Source organism: Pteropus alecto, unplaced genomic scaffold (genome assembly GCF_000325575.1).
Source record: "Pteropus alecto unplaced genomic scaffold, ASM32557v1 scaffold45, whole genome shotgun sequence".
In the NCBI taxonomy this organism is placed as follows: Eukaryota; Metazoa; Chordata; class Mammalia; order Chiroptera; family Pteropodidae; genus Pteropus; species Pteropus alecto.
The window spans coordinates 15,063,047-15,089,693 of NW_006442491.1; the positions used below are offsets into that span (position 1 = coordinate 15,063,047).

At 38.6% G+C, this 26,647-nt stretch overlaps 2 protein-coding genes across 5 annotated transcripts; both read left to right on the forward strand.

Annotated features, from left to right (window-relative positions):
* The first annotated feature begins 6,860 nt into the window (after window positions 1-6,860).
* Window positions 6,861-13,204, forward strand: PCNA (proliferating cell nuclear antigen). The gene is made up of 6 exons (XM_006921617.2): window positions 6,861-7,269; window positions 8,613-8,710; window positions 8,872-8,939; window positions 9,528-9,722; window positions 11,733-11,856; window positions 11,937-13,204. Exons 1-6 carry the CDS (start codon window positions 7,049-7,051, stop codon window positions 12,014-12,016), a joined length of 786 nt encoding a protein of 261 aa, XP_006921679.1. The 5' UTR covers window positions 6,861-7,048; the 3' UTR covers window positions 12,017-13,204.
* A 490-nt stretch (window positions 13,205-13,694) lies between these two features.
* TMEM230 (transmembrane protein 230) lies at window positions 13,695-23,042 on the forward strand. Of its 4 annotated transcripts, none has more exons than XM_006921618.3 (4): window positions 13,695-13,841; window positions 15,906-16,026; window positions 17,372-17,494; window positions 21,997-23,042. In XM_006921618.3, the coding sequence occupies exons 2-4, from the start codon at window positions 15,928-15,930 to the stop codon at window positions 22,135-22,137; spliced, it is 363 nt and encodes a 120-aa protein (XP_006921680.1). In that variant the 5' UTR covers window positions 13,695-13,841; window positions 15,906-15,927; the 3' UTR covers window positions 22,138-23,042. The 4 variants fall into 4 exon arrangements, with proteins under 4 accessions (XP_006921680.1, XP_006921681.1, XP_015452749.1 ...); XM_006921619.3 differs by having other exon boundaries at window positions 13,731-13,939; XM_015597263.2 differs by lacking the exon at window positions 13,695-13,841 and adding an exon at window positions 13,886-14,035.
* Window positions 23,043-26,647: the final 3,605 nt, after the last annotated feature.

Here is a 26,647-nt window from a genome sequence, read left to right on the forward strand (position 1 = left end):
TTCTCTATGTAGTTAACACATCCTAAGTACTTGAATAGGTTTAAATTTTTTCCTGAAGGAAAATGATTTAAACAAGGCCTCACAGCTAGAAAATACCCACTAAGAATTAGAGGTCTGTTTCCTTACCAAAGCCCACACTAACCTATGTTGCTCAAGCATTGCCTTCAGCGGTTCTTAATCGCTGCCTTGTAAGAGATGTAAAACAAGTATAAAATGAAGTGTTTTCCTTTAAGCGTATTGTGACTTAACAAGGAGAGAAACAGATACATTCCAGTTTGCAGTTTCGTATAAGCAACTGTGGATTTTGGGGAAAATAGTGAGAATTCTGAGAAGGGCATTGTATTTCCCTTATTTCTGTACGATATTCCCAAGTTCCTGCAAGAGTACTTCAGAGTGACAGTAAAATAGGTGTGGAGGAACACTGAATTGAGGATATGTTTTGTTTCTTATTAACAACATTATACAAACACTTTTTGGGGTTTGTTTTTGTTTTTGTTTCTGAGAAAGAAACTACTCCCTTCAGGCCATAATTTATTGAAAGAAAGCTTTGCTTTTGTATTTTATTTTGCCTTTTTTAAAAATATTATTTATAAAAGTAATAACATGCTCATGATGATTTTAAAACTCAATCTGTTGAGGACTTTTGCGATCACCATTTTGACTGTCAATGGTCATTTCTTGGATCTAAAGACGAGACACCTATTGAGTAAATTAAGCAAGATTTATTATCTAAAGGATCTAGAAGGACATCAACACAGAGAGAGCCTCAAGGTTATCCTCTGATATAGGTGGAGGAGTTGGTATCCAGATCCTCACCTTTAGGGTACATAATTATGAAAGGTCACATTTGAGTAAACATCACATCAGTCCTTCCAGAAACTCAGCTATTCCTTTTCAAATAGCCTAATATAAAGGAGGTTGGAGAACCAATACACGTAGATCAGAGTTTCAGAATGCACAGTATGATTACTAGGGTAAATAATCCCCTACAATTTAGCCTGAACAAACAAACATCTCATCCATCACACTCAGCCCCGCCAGGCTAACTGAGCTCAGATCAAGACTATTCCTGAAGCCAATGCTGTGGAGAAGAGGAATCATGTACTCAGACCTCTAGAAGCCATGCTAACAGAACTAGGCCAGCTTTAGAGTTTCTCCCTCAATTGTAGTAAGAAATTAAAAGTAAAAATCCCCCCCACCTCCAGCCCAAAGAAGAATTTTATTCTTTTATATTACCTTACATCTCCTTCTTTATTCCTGATTTTTCTTTTCTTTTTCTCATATTAGTACTTCCCTCTAGGGTCATTTCTTCCAGGCTTGTGGCATATCTTGTGTACAGTGATTTCATTGCACTCCTTGGTTAGTTTCATTATTTTGAGATATTCTTTTGATTAATGGACATAAGATTCTTTGTCCCCCAGAATTTGCAGACTGATTATGCTCAGTATAAATGGGCAGCTATTGCTGTAATTATTATTCTATCATAAAAACACCTCTGCCCTTCTTGATATTTAAAAATTGCATTTGTACAAGTGAGAAGAAAATTCTTCAGTTCCTTGAATGTTTTTCCTCTCTTAGAAGGATGGTCAATAAACAATTCTTTAAACAATAAATTTTTTAAAGAATCATCAATAAGCAAAAATAGCCTTTATCTGCTCTTTATCCTGTCCTTTATATTGCCTTTCCAGTTTAGTTTGACAAGTGTACTCAGCTAAAACTTTTTCGATTTAATGAGGTGATATACAAAATGTAATTGAGACTGGGCTATACAGAATTGGCAAACTTCTTACACCTTCAAAAATGCAAATCTTGCACTCCCACAAACTTACAGACCTATAAGATTATTAGACAGTCCCTCTAAACTACACTGTCAGTCTCCCCTCTGACAAATTGTAGGTCTTACTTTTTCAAAGCAATAGTCTACCTTGGGGAGAGGGTGGGTGGCTTTAAGCACAATTATTCATCTATTTGATCACACATGCTGAAACAGTAATTCTTGATCTTGATCATTAGAATTAACTGGCTAGCTTCTAAAAAGTACTAATTGAGGGCTCATCCTAGACAGACTACATAAGAATCTCTGGAGGTGGATCCTGGAGGAAATAGGCGTTTGTTGTTAAGCTCCCCAGGTGAGTCTAATTGAGAATCACTCTAATATGTAATATTACCTTGTAAAGAAATTTGCTAGAAATTATAAAAAATAGTTTACAGCATTTTTTTCTCCCGATATTCATTAACATTTTCTGGTCAATAATACATGGTTGATGAAGAAAGTGTAGGAAATGCGGAAAACTAGAGTAAAAAAATAATTAAAATCATTTGTGGTATCATCAGCCACAGATAATTACTGTTATATTCTTGTCTTTTCTATTTTCTGTATACTTACACCCAGGTATAACAATTTGAGAAAATTGGAATACTGTTGTTTATACTGTTTCATAACCTGACTTTTCTCTTTATCATTAAATGTCCTTTGAGAATGGTATTTGAAAGGCTATATGGTATTCCATCTTACGGATTTATCACAATTTTCCTAACAAAGCCCATATTGTTAAACCTCAAGTTTCCTTCCAATTTCAGGGGAATTGTTCATAAATCTATAAGAAACATTCTTAAACATGCCTCATCTTAGTAAATTCCTCAGATTACTTCTTTAGTAATCCTAGATTAGGATTTACAATCCTAGAGATTGAATTTCTGTCAAAGAATAAACAAAATTCTAAGACTTTCCATACACATGTCCAAATTACCACCAGAAAAATTATACCTACTTATACTCCCATCTTCAATGTATAGAAATGCCAACTTCCTTAAACCCTTCCTAATAAATGGGTACTAAAAAAATTTTATTAATTTTATTAATTTGGTACGTTTAAATTTTATCTCCCTTTAATTTATATTTCTAGACAAATTAGTATGGCTAACCATTTTTTCATACAGATGGGGCCTTGAACACTGAAAGCCAGGTAACTCTGGCTTTTGTTTAGATGATGCTTAAATTCCCCTTTTCTTTTAATTAATTTGAATTGGGTTCTCTGTCATGGAAATCTAAAGTATACTAACCGACACAGTGCTCTCAGGCATACTGAAGTTTTAAAATTTATGTAGTCATCCTTTATGTTTTATTCCTTTTATGTTTAGAAGCCCACAGCAAAATCTCATAAATATTTATCAAAATACTTGGGCATTTCTTATTAGTTCTACATTTGTTTGAATTTTAATTCTTCAATATATCTGAAATTTATTTCAGTGAACTTCAGTGACTAGTTTAACCAATTGTTTGATCATAATTTACTTAATTAATTGTTTTACTGATTGGAATAGCACTTTTACCAGATGTTAAAGTGATCCTCTTAAAATAAAATTGGATCATGCGAAAGACCTTTTTGATAACTTTCCTTTGCATTTACAGAAGGCTTGCAAAGTCCTATAAGATCTCACCCCTGCCTCTCTTTGCAATCTCACCTTGCACAACTCTCCCCACTGTTCAGTGTGTTCCAGATAAACATTAAGTCTTTGAGTTCTATTATATGTCAATTATATCACAATAAAACTGGAAGAAAAAATCATCTCACCCCCCCCCACCCAAAAGCTTTGAATTCTAAAACTAACTACTATCTCAACACCTTCTAAGCATGCTGTCCTTTTTAAACATACTATTCTTTCAGTCCAGAATTCTCTTACACTTCCCAAACAGCTAGCTTCTCCAGTAAAATGCTACTTCCTGGGACAGGCCTTCCCAGACCAGAGGTCATAGTAATTCATGTGTCCTCATTTCAACTGATAATGTGCATTATGAGTACCACATAGATGAGTTTAATTGCTATTTTAAATGTCTTCAAATCCATTACACTTCGATTTGGCATTAAACCAAAATGTTGTTATGCAAGCAAAAAGCAAAATATACATTTGTTATTAGCAAAGCAAATGTTCCTCTCCTGGAGGAATGAACACATGCCACATTTTGCAAAGGAACCAGAGACTCTTAAAAGACCTAAGAAAGAAAATACTCAGGAATAGAGGAAACTGTTACGATTGATATTAAGATATACGCAAAAGGATAGTTGATTACACATAAAGCAAGAAAGTGCTAGATTCAAAATTTACAAATGCAAAACCATCATCAAAATGAAAAGATAACCTCCTGAATGGGAGACACTAATTGCAAAACATATATCTGACAGGGACTAATATCCAAAATATATAAAGAACTCGGAAAACTCAATGGCAAAAAAAATCCAATTAAAATGGGCAGAAGATCTGAATAGATATTTTTCCAATGAGAACATACAGTTGACCAACGGGCACATGAACAGATGCTCGACATCATTAATCGTCAGGGAAATGCAAATCAAAGTCACAGTGAGATAGTAAACTCATCCATGTGGTACTTATCAAAAAGACAAGAAATATGTGTTGATGAGAATGTAGAGAAAAGGGTACCCTTGTGCACTGTTGATGGAAATGTAAATTGGTGCAGCCACTATGGGAAACAGAATGGAGGTTCCTCAAAAAAAATTAAAAACAGAACTATGATGATTGAGCAATTCTACTTCTGGGAATTTATCAAACAACAACAACATTAACTTGAAATGATGTGAGCACCCCATGTTCATTGCAGCAGTATTTGCAATAGCCAAGGTATACTACCTAAGGGTTCACTGATGGGTGAATGGATAAAGAAGGGGTATATGTGTACAACGGAATATTATTTAGCCATAAAAAGAATGAAATATGGCCATTTGTGATAACATAGATAGACCTTGATGGTATTATGCTAAGTAAAATAAGTCAGACAGAAAAAGACAAATAGTGTATGATCTTTCTTATATGTAGAACAACGCCCCTCCTCCCCGCCCCCCACAAAAAAAGAGCTCATACAGAGAAGAGATTTATGGTTGCCAGAGGCCAGGAAGGGAGAAATGGATGTACTCTTTTTTATTATTATTTAAATAAATCGAATTAAAATTTTTTTTAATAAAAATTTACAAATGGGCAGCAGAAACTTGGAAGGAATTCCAGAGACAATAGAGTAGCACTCATCATTAGCACTCTGGACAACAGAATATGATATATGGGATAACAGCGTTATCAGCAACTGAGCGGGAAACTGGGAGAAATATTAGGAATGCCTTTACCCATTAATTTTTTGTTTGTATACATATTTTAATATATGCACAAGAGTCATATAATACAAATGTTTTAAAAAGTCTAAAAGTTCTTTCAATAAACACAAAACAAATTCTAAATAAGCATGTATGATAGTTTGACATTTTATTTTCTTTCTTGTGCTGCATAAAATAATGGCGCATCTTACAGTTGAAGGTATCTTAAATTCAATGAAATAAATACATCTAATACAAATGCCAGCGGGAGAGAATAGAGAAGAGAAAGGCAATATTTGAAGCCATAATGGTTAATATGCTACACTTGATAAAATACATGAGCCTTCTGATTCAGGAACATAAAATTCCCTGCCCACAATAAATAAAACTAAATCCACACCCAGATACATTGTAGAAAAACTGAAGAATTCTACAAACCATAAGATATCAAATGCAACTAAAGGGAAATGCTGCAATCAAAGCAAGAGAGAAATCGGGGAAGAATATATATAATAGGGAAAAGACTACTACAATATCTAAAGTGCTTCTTTTAATCAGTAAGAAAAATTTTAGTAGAAAAAAATGTAAGCATGTAATTGTCAAGAAATATATGAGAGATGCCTGACCTGAAACACTTTTTAAATATGCAAATGGAATTTTCACACAAATGAGCACAGATTTAAAATTGAGATTGCTAATATCTCTAGTTAGGAAAATCAGAGGAAATGAGCATGCTCTTTGTCTTGGCTGGCACGGAAAGTGCAATTTTTAGAAGTCAATTTAGTAATATTAATCAAATATTTAATGTTTATGCAGTCTACAAGGAGTTGTCTCACAAGCACCAAAGTACCCAAAGGTGTTTGTAATTATGAGAAATTGGTAAATTAGATTACAAACATAAGATACAGGCATATCTCACTTTATTGCACTTTGCTTTATTGTTTCACGTTTGTGGTGTTTTTTATAAATTGAAGGCAGAATCCTGCCACAAAAAGATCAGGGTTCTCTATTTTCCATACTGTCTGTATTGCGATGGTCTAGAACCAAAGATGCAATATTTCTGAGGTATGCCTGTGTTATGCCCTCTTAAAAGGTACTGATATATAATACCTGTACGTAGCTTAAAATTAAATATACTTTATTAAGTGCATTGAAGAAGTATTAACGATATGAACCCATTTTTGTTTTTTTACATGTGTATTTTCTACATAAAAGGCTTAGAAAGCCGTAAACAAAACAACCGAGGGATATGAGCTTTGTATGGGGGCGGGTGTTAACAGATGGTCGTCGGGAGCTGAGATAACTGTTAAATCGGAACTATACACCATCTTTATCTTTGACTTTTAGGAGCGCGTCACATTTATTGCACATTTAAAGCAGCTGTTCTCCTCAGACTACAGGCGGTTTTTCCTCTCCCCCGTAGTGTTTCATTTTCACGACTGGAAACTTTCTGTCCTCGAAGCGAGAGGTTGAGAAGGCACCACAAAGCTGGAGCTCCACGAACCCCAACCTGGGCCTCACTGACGCCCACACATGTCCAGCGCTCAGACTCCAGAACGGGACAAAAAAGAGGTGCAGTCTCGCCCTACTCCGCTGTCACTCCCAGGAGGTGCCGCGTACCTGCCCCGCCCCTGTCCCCACCTTCTCCAATGGATGCTGGGGGAAGAGGCGTCTTCGCGCAGAGCAGGCACACGGTTGGTCCTAGAGTCTCTCCGCAGGCAGTGGGCGGGGCAGCGTGGTGACGTCTTGTCGCGGGGCGCGGCGAGAACGCGCGCTCGCATACGCGGCGTATTAAACGGTTTGCAGGCGCTGCGGGCTTGTCATCTTCCTCTGTCTCAGGCTCCTACTGCTACCTCTCGCTTGCTCTCATCCTGTGAAGCCTAAGCCGGCTACTCCTCCCTCCTTCTCTTAACCTGTAGCCGCGTCGTTACGACACCTCCACCATGTTCGAGGCGCGCCTGGTTCAGGGCTCCATCCTGAAGAAGGTGTTGGAGGCGCTTAAGGACCTCATCAACGAGGCCTGCTGGGACATCAGCTCGAGTGGTGTGAACCTGCAGAGCATGGATTCGTCCCACGTCTCCTTAGTGCAGCTCACCCTGCGTTCCGAGGGCTTCGACACATACCGCTGCGACCGCAACCTGGCCATGGGCGTCAACCTCACCAGGTGAGCCCGGGGACGGCGGGGAATCGTGCCTTCGTCCCTTCACCCCCAAACCCGGTTCTTGGCGGGAGTGCCTCCGAGCCGGGCCCTCAGTGGCTGGCGTGGGCCATCGGCGCCTTCTTATTGGCCTGTTGTGTTGCGGGGCGGGACCCAGCAGAGCGCGCCGTTCCGAAAGCCCGCGCTGACTGCGGCGCGAACCGACTTTTTCCGCGCCAAAGCACAAAGCGGGTGGTGGCGGGAAAATGACGGGCTTCGCTGCGCTGTCAGGAAAACACTTCCAGAGCTTTTTAGTCATTAGGTGCTGGAGGCCTTGGTTGAGAAACCATAGTCCTGATTGACTTTAACCGCCTTATAATGTTCTCTAGTTCTGTCTCCTTACTTAGGGACAATAAGTTTTTTTTCTGGTCTTTTATTATTACAGAGTTGCGGTGAGCACCCCTCTTGGACTTGGAAAATTTCTCCAGGGCAGTGGCTTTCAACTTTAGGTCGTTTTTAATGGTCGTCACAGCCCAATAATTTATTCACCCACTAAATAGATTTGCAATTTATTTTTTCAAATTAATTTATTTTTTACGGTGACATTGGTTAACAAAATCCAATGTTTCAGCTGTACCCTTAAACAGTGAGGCACATATATGTTTACAGTGTTCATCTCCCATAGTTAGATTTCTTTCTGTCACTACGTATTTGACCTCCTTTATCCATCTACCTTCCTCCTCCCCACTACCCTCTGGTAACCACTAGTCTATTGTCCATGTGTCTCTGTTTGTCCTGTTCATTTGTTGCTTTTATGTTTATATCCCACATGTAAGTGATATGTGATTTTCAACTTTGGCTTATTTTGCTTAGCACGATTTTCTCTAGGTCCATCCATGCTGTCGCCAATGGCAGTATTTCATCTCTTCTTATGGCTGAGTAATATTCCATTGTATATATGTACCACAGCTTCTTTAGCCAATCATCTATCATAAGACACTTCGATCGCTTCCATGTCCTGGCCACCGTGAATAATGCTGCTATGAACATCGGTGTGCACATATCTTTTCGGATATGGGTTTTCAAGTCTTTGGGGTATGGATTTGCAATTTAGAAAATACTGCTCTTTTATTTATGTCCAAAAGTAAAATTGCTGTTGATAGGCTGAGCTTTTTAGTTTATAAATATTGTCAGATTGCATTCCAAAATGGCTGGACTGGTTTAAACGTCCTAGTAGTACCTTTACCTAACTTGCCAATTCATCAGACAGCCTAATGGGTAAAATGGTAACTCCTTATTTTAATTGCTTAGAAATCTAATGATCTGGAGAAGATGGTGTCTGTTTTAAACCCTGTGTCTTCTCTGTCTAGCATGTCCAAAATACTAAAGTGTGCTGGCAACGAAGACATCATTACACTAAGGGCTGAAGATAATGCAGACACCTTGGCACTAGTATTTGAAGCTCCAAGTAAGTCTATTCTTCTGTGTTATGCTGAAGAAAATTAAAATTCAGTGTCAGTATTTCTCAAAGCTGTGACAAATTTAAGATAATGTTTGCGATGCTTCTAAAATTTACATTGTAGTTATAAACTTACATGCTTTTCTTCAATATTTGCTTCCTTTTGGTAGATCAAGAAAAGGTTTCAGACTATGAAATGAAGTTAATGGATTTAGATGTTGAACAACTTGGAATTCCAGTGAGTATCAGTTTCTGACTGGGTATACTGTACACGATAGTTACATAGCTATGTTAATATAATTTAAAGCATACTTCCTAATAGTTATATATCTTCTCTGGTGCATGTTGCAAAGTAGGGTTTTAGAGTAGATTTTAAAGATATGGTGGCAGGAATTTATTAAGATTAGATGTGTCAACATTAAAGGAGAGAGGAAGTGTTGAAATGTCTAAAATGCCTATATATTCTCTTGTTTTGGAAATCAGGTAGGCCTTCTTGCACCATCATTGTCCCTGTGCCATACTCTCATGGCCTCTTTTTTAGCCCTGGTGGGTGATTGGGGGGGGCTCTAGTTCACTGGAGTGCATTTACTGTTAAAGGTTTAATTTAAGGTCTAATTTGTTTTCTTAGTATGATTATTCTTATACTTGTTTTATATCTGCACTTTTTGAGTGGTGGGAGTGTGTTAAGAAATCACAATGAGAGGTTTCAAAGTGATCAAAAGTCTTAAATTCTGAGTTCTTGTTTAGATGCTGATTCTTCAGAAAGTGAGTGTGTCAGATCTTTCATTTCCAGCAATAGACCTTTAAGTTTTTTTTTGTTTTACAGGAACAAGAGTATAGCTGTGTAGTAAAGATGCCTTCTGGTGAATTCGCACGTATATGCCGAGATCTCAGTCATATTGGAGATGCTGTTGTAATTTCCTGTGCAAAGGACGGAGTGAAATTTTCTGCAAGTGGAGAACTTGGAAATGGAAATATTAAGTTGTCGCAAACAAGTAATGTCGATAAGGAAGAGGAAGCTGTAAGTAATTCTTAAGTAGATAAAATATATTGAAGAGAATTGTTCTCTGCTTAATATTAGGTTGTGTCTTAGTCTGTTTGGGCTGCTATAACAAAATACTATAGACTAGTGGTTACAAGCAATGGAACTTTATTTCACAGTTCTGTAGGCTGGGAAATTGGCAGATTCCTTGCCTAGTAAGGACTTACTTCCTGTTTCTTAGACTGCAGACTTCTTACCTGGGGCAAGGGAACTCTCTGGACTCTCTTTTATAAGGACACTTATCCTATTTGTGCAGGCTCTACTCTCATGACTCTAAAGCACTTCCCAAAGGTCTTATCTCCAAATGCCATCACGTTGGTTTGTGTGGGGGTGGCGGGGTGACAACACAGTCAATAGCAAGGTAATTGCTAAAAGAGAAGACTAAAGAAAAACAGACAAAATTTTATTTCTATGTAATTTGTGAGATGTGAAAGATACCATCTGATTTATAATTTGTGAAAAGGGAATGCAGTTGAAATCTGCCATCTGATTTATAATTTGTGAAAAGGGAATGCAGATTCAATGTTGCCTTTACAAACCATGGAACAATGAGTTTGTATCAAACTCAAGCTTTCTGGAGGTGTTTACTCTGCTTTTATCAAATAGTTGAGCATAGGACAGCAACTCGATAGAAGGGATCTAGTGAGGGGTAAAAATCTAGCTGTTACGAGCTCTTCCATAATCCTCACATTATCTTTTCTGTTAATTAAGATTAACAAATTGGTTCTAGTAGTAGGCCCAAAAGGGGACCTAGAGAACTTTCATTTAACCAAAAAAAATAACATTCTAATTCCTAAATATCATTAAATTAAGATTTTCCTTCATTGTTTTTTCAGATCCTTAGAGTATGTATAAACTAATATTTGGTAATTATACTAAAATAAAACTTGTTAGCCTGTGAACACTGTAAAACAAGGACAGCTTAAGGGCTTAATCTCACAGGATTATTAAGATTTAAATATGGTAACATTCAGAGTGCTTCACATAGTCTCTAACATAGTGTAAATTTATATTAAATATTTAGTATTGTTTTCTTGTCCCTTGCATGGGTAAGTCAATCCTCAGTTTAAATGAAAGTAAAACTCTTTAAATACATTAAGAAAATTATATTAATAACAAAAACCTAGGGGATAATTCTGAATTTTATCTGTCCTAAATTACATTTCAGTCCCTTGCAACTTTGATTTTTAAAAAATCTCATAAGCATTAACCTTTTACCACATCTAAGAAAATTATTCAATATTAAGGAATTTTTTTAGTGTTCCTCTTTCCTTGGTCATTTCAGAACTGTTTGAATTAAAATTTTAAGGTTATACATTGCATTGTAGTTGATTGATATGTCCCTTAAATTTCTTTCAGTTCATTGGTTCTCTTTTCAATTTCTTTTTTTCCCTCCATTATAATTTCATTTGTTGAAGAAACTAGGTAGGTCATTTAGTTGTCGTTGAGTTTCCCAGAATACAGAATTTGCCATTTGCACCCCTTATGTCAACAGGTTCCTCTACCCTGTATTTCCTATAAACTAGTAGCTATAGCTCTATATGCTCGATGAGATTCAGGATATCTGTTGTGGAGTGGGAGAACAAGAATACTTAATAGATGGTGGTGGGTACCTCTAGTAGGACTCATGAGGTGTCTGGATGCCTTTTTGTAATACTGGCACACAATTATTGTTTAGATTCATTAAGTCATTAGGGTTTACAGAGTTCTAATATGTTAACATTTCATTCATTTGTTAGCTGGTTTATTAGAAATATTCCTTTAAAGAGAAGCTCTCATCACATAACTTGATTACCTGAGATTCAGTTCATATGGGGAAGGGCAGGCTAAATACCTGATTCTTTTGCTTTGTTAACCTGTCTTCAAAATTAGTTTCATAGCAACCTCCAAAAAAATGAAAGGTTTTTTTCTAATTGATATTATAAACTAATGGGTTGCAACTTTTCTTGATGTTTTTCAATTTTCCAAATCCTTTGTTTTCTCCCTTAGGTTACCATAGAGATGAATGAGCCAGTTCAGCTAACTTTTGCACTGAGATATCTGAACTTCTTTACAAAAGCTACTCCACTCTCTCCTACAGTAACACTCAGTATGTCTGCAGATGTTCCCCTTGGTAAGATAATAAATTTCTTGAATATTGTTTTGTAGGTAGTATATGTGGTACTTCTCAGTAACTGTGTTCCTGTCTTTCAGTTGTAGAGTATAAAATTGCCGATATGGGACATTTAAAGTACTATCTGGCGCCCAAGATCGAGGATGAAGAAGGATCTTAGGCATTCTTAAAATTGAAGAAAATAAAACTAAGCTCTTTGAGAACTGCTTCAGAGATTCCAGCATGTCCTTAAGTCTCTTCTGTCACCAAATGTGTACCTCTGAGTATACATGTAGATAATGTTTTCTGTAAATAATCTATATTTTTGTCCATTCTCTATAATTTGTTTAAAGGATAAAGTCCCAAGTCAAACCTGGTCTTATTAATCTAGAACTACTTCTGCCTTATCTAGAAACTGCTTAGGATTTTTAAAGACCATTAATGCAGTTTTAAGAATTGTTTTCAATTTAAATAAAGTTATTTGCATTTCAAACATCACAGGACAGTGCCTTCATTTGGACCTTGACTTATTGCAAGTATCCTAGGGAATTCTTAGCTAATGCTACCTTTTGTGTAAAATGTGTTTATTTTTTTAGTCTAGAGCAGCCAGATATAAATACATTAGATATAACTATAAAAAGTACTCCAAATACGGTAGGTGGCAAGATATTTGGGGGGATGCCAAATTTAATTTGGTATTCTAACTTTAGCTCAAGAGCTGAACCCCAGGGGAGTAGAACAAATTTTCTATATTTGTCATTTTTGTTAGCAAAAACTAACACTTTCAGAAGGTTAATGTACTCAAAGTTGTGTGGGCTTTGTAAGATGCATTATTATAGGATGTTTCTTTAGGAAATATTTTACAAGAATCTTGCAAGTTTCAGATCTGTGATAGGGCTCAAGGAGTATGTTTGTGCAAAAATAATTTCTCTAGTATAAGTAGCCTTATTTGGGACTTATTCCCTTAAAGGATAAAGATGGAATTTATTCCATGGATGTTAAATTCAACCAAGAAAGTGAAAAGGCCTAGCATTTGTCAAACAAATGTTTAAACGTTCCCAGTAATTGTGCTAAAAGGTCACAAACTACACACTGAGAATTGCCTTATAGTCTTTTTTTTCCCTGGTGTGTTTTGTTTGGTGTATTAAATGTATCTGGACTGAATTCTAGTTGACTTTAGAACTATCCATTGATTACTTTCTGTGTGCCTGGGGCTGGGGCGAGGAGATTGGCAGCAAATGGGGCCTAATGGATTTTTGATGAAAATATTTTATCTAGGCTGGTGATGGTTTCAAGACTGCATTTGTCAAAACTCATTCAATTGTACTTGTATGTAAATTACCATAATAAATCTGACATTTTAAAAGGCTTCACGTGTGGCAAAATGTCCATTGTGGGCGGGCCTCTTACGTTGGCAAGGCCTGATGAGAGGGAAACAAGCACAAGAATGTGGGGCTACTCAAGAGTAGTAGTGGCATAACAGAGACCTTGGCAAGCCTCCGTGAGAGGCTCAGTGCGCTGAGCAGTAGACCTGGCAGCTCTGGTCTTCAGGAAGCTCCGACGAGCTTGGCTTCCGCCTCCTTGGGGTACCACTGAGCTCCCTACATTGCCTGAGGGGTCAAGGAAAGCTATGTAGCCCGTTCGCCCTGGGCATGACTGACCCAGGCGGGCGAGCACCCTTGAGTCCTGCCCCTGCAGAGATGGTTGGCAGCAAGCCCAGCTCCGCTGCCTCTCTAAACCTCACGGGCATAACTCCATCGGCGCCTCCCGAAGGCCCAGATTTTTAAGGCCGCCCGCGTTAGCGTAGGGCTGAAACGGGACGTTTCGGGAGAGCCGGATGAGAAAACGTCGCTCCCGGTGACGTCACTTCCGGAGCGCCGGTTTCCGGCGCTGAGCTTGTTGGGGCGGGGCGGCAGTTAGGTGACGCATACCATGAAGGCTCGGGCGTCCCTTTTGCCAACCGTGAGCGAGCTGTTGGCGCGCAGGCAACCTGGCGCGGCCCTCCGGTAAGGCGTGCGTACGACGGGACTGGCGCGGAAGCGTCCCTTCAGACTCGGCGTGGCGGAGACGGCACTCGTCGCCAAAATCAAGCCCCGAGTCCTCGGTGTGCAGCGTTCGCCCGCCTCGGCTGGCCTCTTTCCAGAAATTGGTTTTGTTTGTTTTCCGTCTAAATTCGCCTCGGTTCTTATTTCTCTTCCTGGTGAGGTCTGGAGACTGGAAAGTAGTGTGTGTGCAGGCGCTTAGTGCCAGGCACTGAGCTATTGTGCTAAGTGATGCCGATGCGTTTTAAGTTCTTGCAACATTCAGATGCTGAGGGAATTTGGAGGTTGGGTGGAGCCTGTTGGGAACTTGGACTGGTACTTTGAAAACATCGATTTACGTTTTTCCTTTTCTCTCTTTTAGCATTTTTACTCTGCCACCGATAAGCATTTGCCTCTCCCTCTCCCTCATACTCTGCGCTTTTTATATTTTGATGTGGGTGTATGAACAGTTAATGGCAGAGTAGGTAAACTTTAAAAAAAAGAAAGACTAATACAAATCAGAGGTGATTAAATGCCCTCAAAACCCCCACATAAAGGTAGTTTGGACCTTAAGTTTCATAGAATTCAAGTTAGATTATCACTTAATCGGGATCGCAACACTTAAAAACCTAGTATTTGAGGCAGTTTGACCAACCCTTTGTTAAAAAAAAAAAATAATAACAGGCCAAAATGCAGTCACTTTTTGCTAAGCCGTGTCACCAGACCAAAACCTAATAACTAACCTTATTGTAGTTTCAACCCCCTTTTCTGCCTACAAAAACCTTTTTTTGTACAACTCATCAAAGCTCCATTCAGTTGCTAGATGGGATGCTGCCTGATTCATGAATCGAATAATAAAGCCAATTAGAGCTTCAGATTTACTTGGTTGAACTTTATTCTTTAACACTTTTCAGGAAAGCATGAGTTAGCATACACTTTTTTCAATACTTGATTTCTGCACCAGTATGTAATTACTAAAAAGTGGCATGAGCTTTTAGCACGAGTTCATTCATGATGCTAATTATTCTAGGTTGAATGTAGGCCACTTAAAACACATTAATATTCAGGATTAAGTACATATAAAGCACCTGGCACCTAACCAACACTAGGTAATTATTAATTGCTGTTATTATAATGATTATTTGTAAAATGTCATACTAAAAGGCCAATGCGTTTTTTTATGTTGCCCTTATTGAAATAATCAGTTTCCTCTTTTAAAAGATGTTTCACTTTTAGAAATGAAATACCTTCACAGTTAAAATAGATTTATTTATATAACTGATTTTATGGAGGAAAAATGCACAAATGTATTTCAACTTAAATGTCATTGTTCTTTATCAAACTTGAGACAAAATAGCAATGATTTTTTTAAAACGTAGTTATAGAAGTCATGGAAAATGAAATCACTAGTTTCACTGTTTGGGTGGGGCAGAGAGGCAGGCAAATCAGAATACATTGGTACTGTACTGATAGCCAGTAGCTTATCCAAATTTACAACAAGCTTTACAAGTCCTTTGCATTAAAAGGATGACATCCATCGCAGGGAAATAGGCAAATTGTTCAGGTGAGTGTATTGTTTCCACCCTCTCTTCCCTCTGGAAAATAAGATCACTTGAGTATAAGCTCCTCTTGCTTTTTTCTGAAGCAGGGACAAGAGACAAATGATACTATAACAGATGGTTGAAAGTGTGGACTTTGGTGTCCAATGGATTTGAATTTAAGTCCCCACTCTTCCACCCTTTGTGACTTTGGAAAAATTAGGAGGCAGGGGAACGTTGGTGGCAAGGTAAACATGAGTTCTGGTTCTTGGCCAGTGTCTTGACTCTCATGCTATCAGGACAAACCAGAGTAGATATCTAATGAGGGAGAGTGAGTCTTTTCACTTTGTTAAAAGAATATCAGGTTCTAAAAGCAGTGGAGCCTATATTGCCAGTTTCTAGTGTGTCATCACAGCCCAGAACCCTAATACGCAGCACCTGAGAGGCCTGAATTCATTGGTTATAAAACATTGTTGCTTGCAGACAATAACAGTGTTTTTTTTGTTTTCAGACTGTAGCCGTGTCAGTGTGTTATGATGCCATCTCGTACCAACCTGGCTACTGGAATCCCTAGTAGCAAAGTGAAATACTCAAGGCTTTCCAGCACAGACGATGGCTACATTGACCTTCAGGTAAATGCAGAAGAGAGCTTATGAGACTGGCTGGCTCTGTTTCTGATGAGTTAGCAGGAATACCTTCCAGGTGGAGGTTTTGCTAACTGTCCCTGGGGATTAGTGGGAGCAGCAAGAAAGAAACTTAGCTCTGAGACCCTTTCAACTATATCCTGCAGAAGGAGGAACCCTGGCGGAGCAGTTTCAAACCAATATAAATATTGTCCATTTGTAAGAATTTTTAGTTATAATGCCATAGCCCGGTAATTGCAAATTTTATTTAGTTTATCTAGAAAATAATCAGGTTGTGTTTTGTTAAGTAGAATATTTTTAAGGACTGCCTCATTGGTTTACACTTTAGTCAAAGCCAGTTCATCTTTTAAGGGAGAAACTAACTGCTAAAGCCAACAGCTTGTGGAAATCTTCCTTCTTTCCTGATGTCCTGAGATCCAATTTATTAAAGGTATTCTTTGTGGCAAACAGTAAGTAAAACAGAGAATATTAAGTTTGTATCCTACCCTTGTCATTTTTTTTTTTGTAAAATGCTTAATGGCATAGCATCTCCTTTTGCTCACTTCATAGAATAGAATATTTTAGGTGAAACCAGGGTCAAGGAGGAAGTCTCAGGAAGCTATCCTTTTAATTATAAACAAATCAATTGTTCTTTATACTCTTTGGACCCTTACTTGAAGGAGAGAGATTTTTTTTTTAAGTTCATTTGGGAAGCTTCCAGCCAGTTAGGTCAGATAAAACCATGAGCCACGTCTTAGAAATCATAACCTTGAATCATAACCTTGAATTGAACTTGTTAAGGTTAACCTGAATCATAACCTTGAATTGAACTTGTTAAGGCAGATTACTTGCTCCGTGGGGTAGACAACTAATGCTTTAGGAGAAGCTGGTTCTAAAACCTTTGACTATATACTAACTTAACTTTGAAAGCCAGAAATCACTTACTTTCTTTACTTCTCCAGAGCATGATGTTCACTCTTGAATATCCCTGTAGGTTAGCACAACCTTCCAAATGCCAGACACTTAATAAATACATGCCTAATCAATGAATGACCATAAAGTGTTTTTTGTTTTTGTAAGAAAGTAGTTTCTTACAGTCTTTGGAATGAGACTAGAGCTAGAAAGAATAACATTCTCCTGGGACTCCTTTGAGTGACTGGTAGAGCAATAAGTAGAGCTTCATCTTCTGCCTGTCCCTTTCCCTTCTCTCCCAGAGCTGCACTGGGTAGGACTTACTTCAAGACACACAAAGCTTCCAGATTGGTTCTTATTGTCCTCCCTGCTTTAAAGTGTTTGAACCCTGGTATTTGCATAATGTTCTTCCTTGTCTTTTTTTTGTTTGTTTCTCTTCCAGTTTAAGAAAAGCCCGCCTAAGATCCCCTATAAGGCCATTGCACTTGCTACAGTGCTGTTTTTGATTGGCGCCTTTCTCATTATCATAGGCTCCCTCCTGCTTGCGGGCTACATCAGCAAAGGGGTAAGCTGAAGGGTTCGTGGGAGTGTGCCATGAGGTCTTTAAATTGTTTTATATTCATATCTTGTACAGCAGATTCCAGCACAAAGAAGAAAGGGTTTTGTTTTGTTTTGTTTTTTTTAAAGATTTTGTTCTCTGATGACAAAACGTGTTTTCTTCCTTTGAACAACAAACTTCTCTCACAGTTCTTCTGAGGTAGGTGGTGACAAGTCAGCAAATTTTCCCTCTGAGATGTCGAGCAATTTTCCTGCTGTTATTTGGAACAGCAAAGCTGAGCCAGGGATCCAAGATTTCTGACTGACAAAGGCAGTAACTAAAGTAGAATGCTGATTTGTAGCTTTGTAGTACTGCAGACATACTAGTTAGTGTTTGAAGAGAAGCAGTGAAGCTTGTGAAGGTCTGGGCTACTGACCAAGCCAGGACTTTTGGCTCATGAATCAGATTCTTATATTGAGTTTGGTTGTAGTTTCTATTGAACTTCAAAATGAAACCTTAGGAATCTAAAGTGTTTGATGGTTCTTGGGCTACATACAGACACATAAACACAGCATCTAAGTTGTTCTGAACTACTATTGATCATAATTCATTTCCATTCTTCAACATACCAGGCCAAGAGATGCAGAAGGAACACAGCCAAGAACTAAAACTGTGGGCGTTATCATTGGAATTGGCAGTAGTAGCACTGTCACAATAAAATAGCTACCTATGGCTTTTAAGAAGTATATCTAATTTGCCTTAGGTTCTTAACTATTTAAAACTCTCATATGGCCACCAGATACTTAAGGTGCAATCTAAATTTGAACACCTAACTTCAAGACTGTGCCTTTGGTTAACTTTCATTGTAGCGTGCACTATAAATCCCAGGGGTATAGTAAGGAGTCTATTAATGAATGATATTGTAAAAATTAAGAGTGGAAGTGAGATCCACATGCAACAAATATCACTTTGTGTGGTTTATAAAACTGCTTTATAGGTAAGGGTAAAGATGTTAAGAAAATCACTGATAGGTTTTGTTTTTGTTTGGGATTTTTTCACGTTTCAAACAAAACAAATAGATGGAGTAATATAATGAATCCCTGTGTCTCCACCACCCAGTATCAATAGTTATAAGTGTTTTGTTTCATATATCTTCCCAACTTTTTTCCTATATATTAAAGCAAAATGCCAGGATAAATTTTGCTGATAAGTTCTTAAGTGTGCATCTTCAGTATGCATCTCTAACAGTTTTTATATAAATCTAGAGGTGCTGTCTCAACATCATTTGCCTTGTTCTATTCCTCATATTTCTTGTAAACTGTTAGATTTAGGGACTTGCTTAAATTTGGATTTAGTTAAGTTATGAAATAGGAATATATCATAAGAGTTGCTATGTATTTAATATTGCACATTGGTTCTCAAACTTGAATGTCAATCAGAATTACCTGGCCGACTTGTTAACACAGAGATTCCTTGGCCCTACTCCTAGAAATTCCGATTCTGTAGGTCTAGGGTGAGGCGTGAGAATTTGCGTTTCTAACAAGTTTGCACATAATGCTGGTGGTCCAAGGACCACGTTTTGAGAACATTGCTATAGCATTACATTAAGAGGCACATAATAGTTTTCCTAATTTTTAGTCGACATTAAGATTGATTACTTAGTTCAGATATCTTAAGCCTAATTTATTGTAAACTGCCCCATCACCCTTTGCACCTAGTAATCTAGTTTTATCATTTACTGCATTTATCAGCTGAAGTTCTTCTGTAAAGGGCTTTCTCAAATCTGCTATTTGATTATCCTGAAATACAGCATGTATGATGAAGGTAGAAAAAAATTGATTATTTCTCTTTATTAACTTTTATAACAGTACACCTAACAACCTCAACAGATGACCAAAGAATTATTAGTATCATTATAAACTCATCATTTTTTACATATGTTTTTCAACTAATTGCATTATTTATTCTTTTTAACATATAAATTGTCCCAAATTTGGTCAGTAGGAGCCCTTTCAACTTAAGTCTGTGTTTTTTAAACGGACCCAGGAAGCCTTTGATAGCTTTCTTGTTTTCTGGTGCAGCATATTATGCCAGTTACACATTTCTTGCCCCGCAATTTATAAATAGCCATATCTCTAAGGACCCTGGTTTCCTTATGAGAAGTAGCCTTAGAGATCAGAAACTGGGCATTAATGGTGATCGTTGCTGTTGATTTTCATTGTTTCTAGGCCTTTTCAGTGACAGAATCAGGATATAGATATCCTTTAGAAAACAAGAGAACATAATATATAGATACATATATCATATAGATATACACATATTTCCAATGCAAATTTAAGATTAGAGTTTGAACCTAATTGATTTTATATATGTATGTCTATCCTAGTGATATCTATCCTATAGAGCATGCCAATCCCTTACTTGCCTTATTCTGTATTATACATATAACTTCACAATAATGGTGGCAGTATTAATCTAAGTATAGCAAGGCTGAATGCGTTGTAAGTTTTCTTTGCAATTCTTTGAATCCTTAGGATATATCCAATTAGGGATATATAGTCAAAATCCTGCAAAAGAAAGAAGCAGAAGAGTAGAAAATGTAAAATAATATAACAGAAATAGCACCAAGTATGTCCAATTATAAGAGTTGTAGTATTCTTTTTGATGTTCAACTAGTTCATCTTTGGCCTGAGGGAGCATCTTCAAAGTCTCTCCTTAAGTTTAAGCTCATGTTTATTGAGTCATTGTGTGCCAGCTGGGGCCACTTGCTTTATATGTATTACCTCATTTAGTTTTCACTATAACCATATGAGGTAAATACTTCTGTTTCTGTGAATGAAGCAGCCAAAATTACATTGATTAGATAATCTCTCAGTATACGTCGTGTAAATAGCCCTGTTAAAAGGAGTTTTGTTTTTTTTTTAAATACATGATGCTTCTTTTAATGCAGCCAAAAGTGATACTTGCTTTTCTTGGAACCATAACTGATACAAGATACAGTGACCAGTTCATTCCTTACAATACCTGTGTTTCTTAAGGGGTTAGAAGACACAAGTTACCTCTAGCCCATCAAGGAGCTAGAGGCAGCATGGTCCCTTGGCCTCTAGTAGGCCTGTCATAAAGCAGGACCTGGCTGTGCAGCCAGAGGCTAGTGGAGGTGGAAAGAGGCAGTTGGTCTTTCAGTCCTGTGATTTGGAGACCAAGGGATGCTCATCAAGCTCATTGGGCAAGGGCAGTCCATCTGCACGCCTGTCGGATTCTAACAGCTTCCAGAGTAGAGGATATGTGCGAGGCGTCATGACAGTTATCACCTTTGCACCTGCCCTTGGCCAGGGACACCCTGGGTCTCAGCCTCTTCTAGTGCCTGGGGAGGCCTATAGAGCATGCCAATCCCTTTCCACCCCCTCTAAGAGACAAAGGAGAAGGAGATTTTTAGATTGGGTTTAAATCTTTGGATGAGGGAAATCTTCCTAAGCTTAAAAACAGTGGGAAAAATCACAAAGGAAAAGAAAGATAAATTTAACTGTGTAAACATTTAAAACTGTACCTGAAAAACTAAGAGTAGTTTTGCGAAGGTGAATCCATTCATGCAGCACATTTATTGAGCCTCTGTTATATGTTGGGCATGGCTAGGAATGCAGGGATGAACAAAGTCCCTGCCCTCATGGAATTCTCCTAAAAGCTGAAGCCCTACTGATAAAGAGATTAACTCCCATTCCTCCCTCGTTGAGCTATGAATTGACTCATGGGAATATACACTAAGGAAATAATCTGAATGGCCAATAAAAACACTGTAATTTATTTTGGTATCCTGTATAGTCACAAAAAGTGAGAGACAACCAAAGTATCTAACAGTTAAGGTAGGGGTGGGTGGTGGTTAAGTAAAATTGTGGTACATTCATTAACAGTGGAATGTTATAAACTAATAGTTGACATATAACATTATATTAGTTTCAGGTGTACAACATGATTCACTATTTGTACATATTTTGAAATGACCACCTCAGTAAGTCTAGTTAACATCGATCACCACACATAGTTATACATTTTTTTATGTGATGAGAACTTTGAAGATCTATATCACAATGCTGTACATTACATCTCCAGGACTTAGTTATTTTATAACTGGAATTTTGAACCCTTTGAGCACTTCACCCATTTCTCCCACCCTCCCCGCCCCAGTGAAGAGCTTTTAGTAATTTGGCAATAGCTTGTTATAATAAGAGAAAAACAAGGCACAGAGATGTTCACAACTAAAAACATTGAAGAAGGAGCAGAAGAATATAAGCCAAAATATCTGTAGATGAACATAGATCATTTTAGTACTCTGCAGTTTTTCTACAATTGATAATCAGGAGAAAAAGAGATAAATCTTTTCACTTGGTAGTGTATTACCCAAAGAAAAACCTCTACGACCCCCCCCCAAAAAAAAAAACTATAAGATACCGATCTATAGATTGGACCCATATCTTTATTTTAAAATTCATAACTTGCATGGTACTAATGCGTTTGCCTCTTTCTGCCACCAGGGGGCAGACCGGGCCGTTCCCGTCCTGATCATTGGCATCCTGGTGTTCCTGCCAGGATTTTACCACCTGCGCATCGCCTACTATGCATCCAAAGGCTACCGGGGTTACTCCTACGATGACATTCCAGACTTCGATGACTAGCGCTCATCTCAGCCCTGAGAAGAGTCAGATGGGACTGAGCCCAGCTTTAAGACCTTGAGCAGAAACTATGGATAAGGGCTAAGGAATTCTGCAGTTTGCAGATGTTTAACAAAACAATGGCCAGGTTTTATGGATCCATCCTAAAGATGTTAACTGAGCTTACAATTAGCTAATTAGTACATGTTCTATTTCTCATTTCCTGGCTCTAGCTAAAGCTCCTGACAAGTTTTTCCACATGAACCTGTATCATGGAATAATAGCAGTGTTAATTGTATAGAAAAGTGGAAGGTTATTCTGTAGCGGGAGGTGTTGCCACCACCTTTTTTAGAGTTGAGTGTTACTTTTAAATAGTCTTTGTTGTCAGTTCTTGTGGCAAATGGAAAAATGCAGTATGTCAATTTCTTATTACTAAGTAATTTATTTTGAAAATATCGTATCCCCTATACTCATCTCTTCTTGTTCTAGTGGAAGACCTTGGCAAAATCAAATATTGGTGCATCTGCAATATTTTTTACTCGCTTTCTTATTAATAGCAACCAGGAATTTTTTAAACCTTAGAGCAAGTTTTCAAAATACAAGCACTTTCTCTGTTTACCAGTCCTAGACCAGCTCTGATCTGGTTCACAGTAGGTTGGCCAGTATGTAATTTGGGTCAAGATGTTCTGTATATCATGCCTTTAAGGATCAGACTTTTGGCTATTTCCTAAGGAAAAGTGTAGATAAGTAGTTGTTATTGAGACTCTATAACCCCGTTGTTAGTGCCTTGTGTTACATCATTCTGCTGAAGATCTCAAGACTTGGCCTGGATCCTAGAGGACTAGACTGCCTTATTTTGATTCTGTTCCCTAGCTTGCAAAAAGTGACTTATGTTCAAAAGAAATTAAAATGTCAAAACCTAAATCCTACACTTAAATTGAGTTAACTTTAAACATATTTCAGAAAACATTTTAATGATTATATGATATCTTTGATCCTAGTACCTAGGACTACCTTTATTTTTAGAAAACTGACAATGTAGATCAGACAGGCATTCTTTTACTCTGAGGTTGTGGACTTGGGTGATTAGAAACCTGGAAGTGCTATCAGCTGAGATTTGGAGGCCTGAGGGTAGAGCAAGTTTACTGAGGAAAATGAGTTAAGCTTTAGGTGTGTTAAATTCTAGATACCTACTTGACATCCAAATGGAGCTATTGACTAGGCAATTGTATTGCACAGGCTCAGTTCAGGAAGGGAGTCTAGGCTGGATGTAGAAATTTGGGAGTCAGTGTTCAGACAATATCAGAACCATGGGGCTGGATGCACATGGAAAAAAACACTATGACTCAAGAAATGAGGGACAGAGTGCACATGGAAAAAAACACTATGACTCAAGAAATGAGGGACAGAGAGGGTGACTTGAAAGCTTCCAAAGTTAGGTACATTTGTTAATGGGAGGGTAGGCTCAGGAGTCCAATAGTCTAAGTAAAATTTTTGGGCCTTGGCAGTGAAAATATGAGGAAATGTATAAAGCTTTTTCCTGGGCAGTGTTTGCAAAGCAAAGCTCAAACCGGAAGGTTTGGGCCAAACCAAATTACTTGGTTCTTTTTATAATGGTAATGATGCTGCTGGTAAGGAGGGAGAGAAAAATGGAGCAGGAGGGTATAGAGTGAAAGGTAAGCATTTGGTTGGGGAGCAAAAACATTTGCTCCCCCAGCCGGGTCCCCAAGGTTGTCTAAGTTTCTTATATACCGGAAATGTTCTAAGCATGTGTGTGTGTATATATAATCTTAAAAAAAAACCTCAAGGTCCCATTGTATAGTTCTATAATTTCTTTTTATTCCCCACTTAACTCTATTTTGTATATATTCCCATATCCACAGAGATCAGCCATATTCTAATGTGAATTATAAGCATAGTTTGCTATGCTATGCATATAGTCATAGGGTTCTCAGAGCAGAGACCACAAAAGTCATATTCCTGGAGCAGGAATCACCTCTTGATGTCCTGTGAGGAATGGCCCTTGCTGTTCTATTTGGAACATTCAGGTTTATAATTTTATTTCAGTTGGAATTGTTACAGGGATATTATTAAGTCCACATCAGATTCCTTGTAACTATGCATTGATAATTAAATATTCTGGTGCTTTATAGAAAACATCTAAACCTCTATTATAATCTTGAACTCTTTGCCGGTTTTGCCAAGCACTCGCATGAAGTATTCTATTTCATTTTAATCCTTAGGAAAACCCTGAGTTAGGTAAGAGTCTTAGGTAAAAGGTTGGATATTTGCGACTCAAATTTGGGCACACCCTGATTTCCCCTGTTAAGTATGAAAGCCAAATGCCTTTAGGGGCTGGACAAATAAAGAAATGGGGCAAGGTATTGATAGTAGTAGTGGGAACAAAGGCCAATTGCCAAATGTATATTTTACTTAAAAGCAGCCGCTTCCTCCTCCCCTCTGTCCCCGCCCCCCGACCTTAAAAGGTTGGCAAAATCACGTGCCCTAGCTTTATGAGGGTTTTCTTATTTGTAACAACTGTAATGCCTCAGTCATTTCCAAGGCTAGAAATCCTCCCCGGTTGCATCAGCTGTTCTACATACGATAATGATTCCAGATCCATTGCCTCTGGATTAGTTTCACTTGGTGTGCCAGGCACATACTGCTTTTTTCTGCCAGGAATTGTCAGGTGCTGAAGGTACAACAGGAAAAGATAGGATTTGGTTAGCGAGGAATAGTTTGCAAGCTAGTGGCTGCATGTTGGCCTACATTTTGTTTTTACAAATGGAAAGGTTCATAGGATCTTGATTTTTGGCTTTTCTTTAAAAAAAGTCAATAGATTTTTTTTTGTTACTGAGAGACTACAACCACCCAGAGCAAAATAGTGAAGCATCTTCAGCTGAGCAAAATTCTCTCGTTCACTGCAGTGCCCACCACTGCTTGGTTACTTACATACCCAACCTGCTGATCTTCATTAAGGGCCCATAGTATCTGACAGTCCCGCAAAGTCTAGCACTGTGCTTGTGGTCAATTAGGTTTATTGAATGAAGAACCAAAGCCAAGAGTGCATTTCCATCCCAGGGCACCGTTCCTTTGTCATATAGATAGATGGGCTGGTACTATTTGATTCATTTTCCTAAATGACTCCTCTGTCAGCTGCCTGGGAGGCCAGCTACTCCTCAGAATTGGTGCTCCCTAGTGAGTCAAGTCTCTGCCTGCTACCACCTTCTCAGGCTAGTGAGCCCAGTAACAACCACCTGCAAGTCCCCTCATGGCCACACAGTGTCTCTGCCAGCTGACACAGAAGAACCTATGACTGGTGTGATGAGGGAAGCTAGTAGAGGGACAGTCACAATATTGACTTTCTGCTGGTTTTCAAAGGACATAAACCAAATCAAGCCACTTTAGTTACCTTGCTCTCTCATCTAAATTCCTATCCTGAGGCTTCTCTCCTAGATTCAGTCCCACAGTCTCCTGACCTCACAGGTGCATGATTCAGTCATGGTTTAGTGCCAGGGTAGGAAGGGCATAGATTGGGCATAGATTGCTTATTAGTTATAAGGTATTGGGCAAATTACCTCTGGAGCCTCAGTTTCCTACTTTATAAAGGTAGAACCAGTTTCTACCTCACAGGGTAATTGTGAAAATTAAAACAGTGTGAGAGGGTGCTTCACACAGCCTGGCACATAGTAAGCACCCAGTAAGTGGAAGCTGCTCGTTAAGAAAGTGAAGAAGGTCACTCCTTTGGTTTCAGGGACTTGTGCCTGGGGGGAAGCTGAGGAGGAGAGAGCCCATCTGTTAGCCCTGAAGCTGACCTGAAGAACCTGCTGTTACTTAGCAAAACTGCCCCAGGGCCAAGGACCAGAGCCAGTATGGCTTTTGGCTCTAGCCAAGACAGGGTTCCCTTCCCTAGCAACTGCCTACGGGAGGGTATGAGGAGGTCTCCAGCCCCTGACCCTTCTCCAGCATGAACTGAGTGTGGGGGGCTGTGTGCTCCAGTCCTCTGGTAAAAGGGGAACAGGAAGTACCAAAGCACCCCTATTGTAGCCAACACATTGTATCAAAGCACGTATTGTAGCCACAGAGGCCTGCCCCTGCCTGGGAGGGCCTTGCAGGGAAGCCTGTGAAATGAGATGATGCAGCTAGAGCACCATCAGACCAGCTCCCTCTGGAGCTTGTTTTTCATGCTCTCGCTCCATTCTTTCCATGATCCCTGTTCTCGCCTCATAACACTTCCTGTCTTCAGTCTTGCCCCTTGCTTTTTAAAGTGTGGTCTGTGGACCAGCAGCATTGGCATCACTTGGGAGCTTATTAGAAATGCAGAATCTGTCCTGGGCCTGCCCTAGCCCTGTGAATTCAGAACCTGCATTTGAACCAGACTTTCAGGGGTCTGTTGCATGTCAGAGTCTGAGAAGTACTGATCTGGGGTCCCTTGCACCTCCCAGTGCATTTCCTCATCTGAGATGACTACCTGGCAGTGCCAGTGGCTGGATGTGGGAGGCACCTGGAAGGTATAGACCCTCCTTGGTCCACC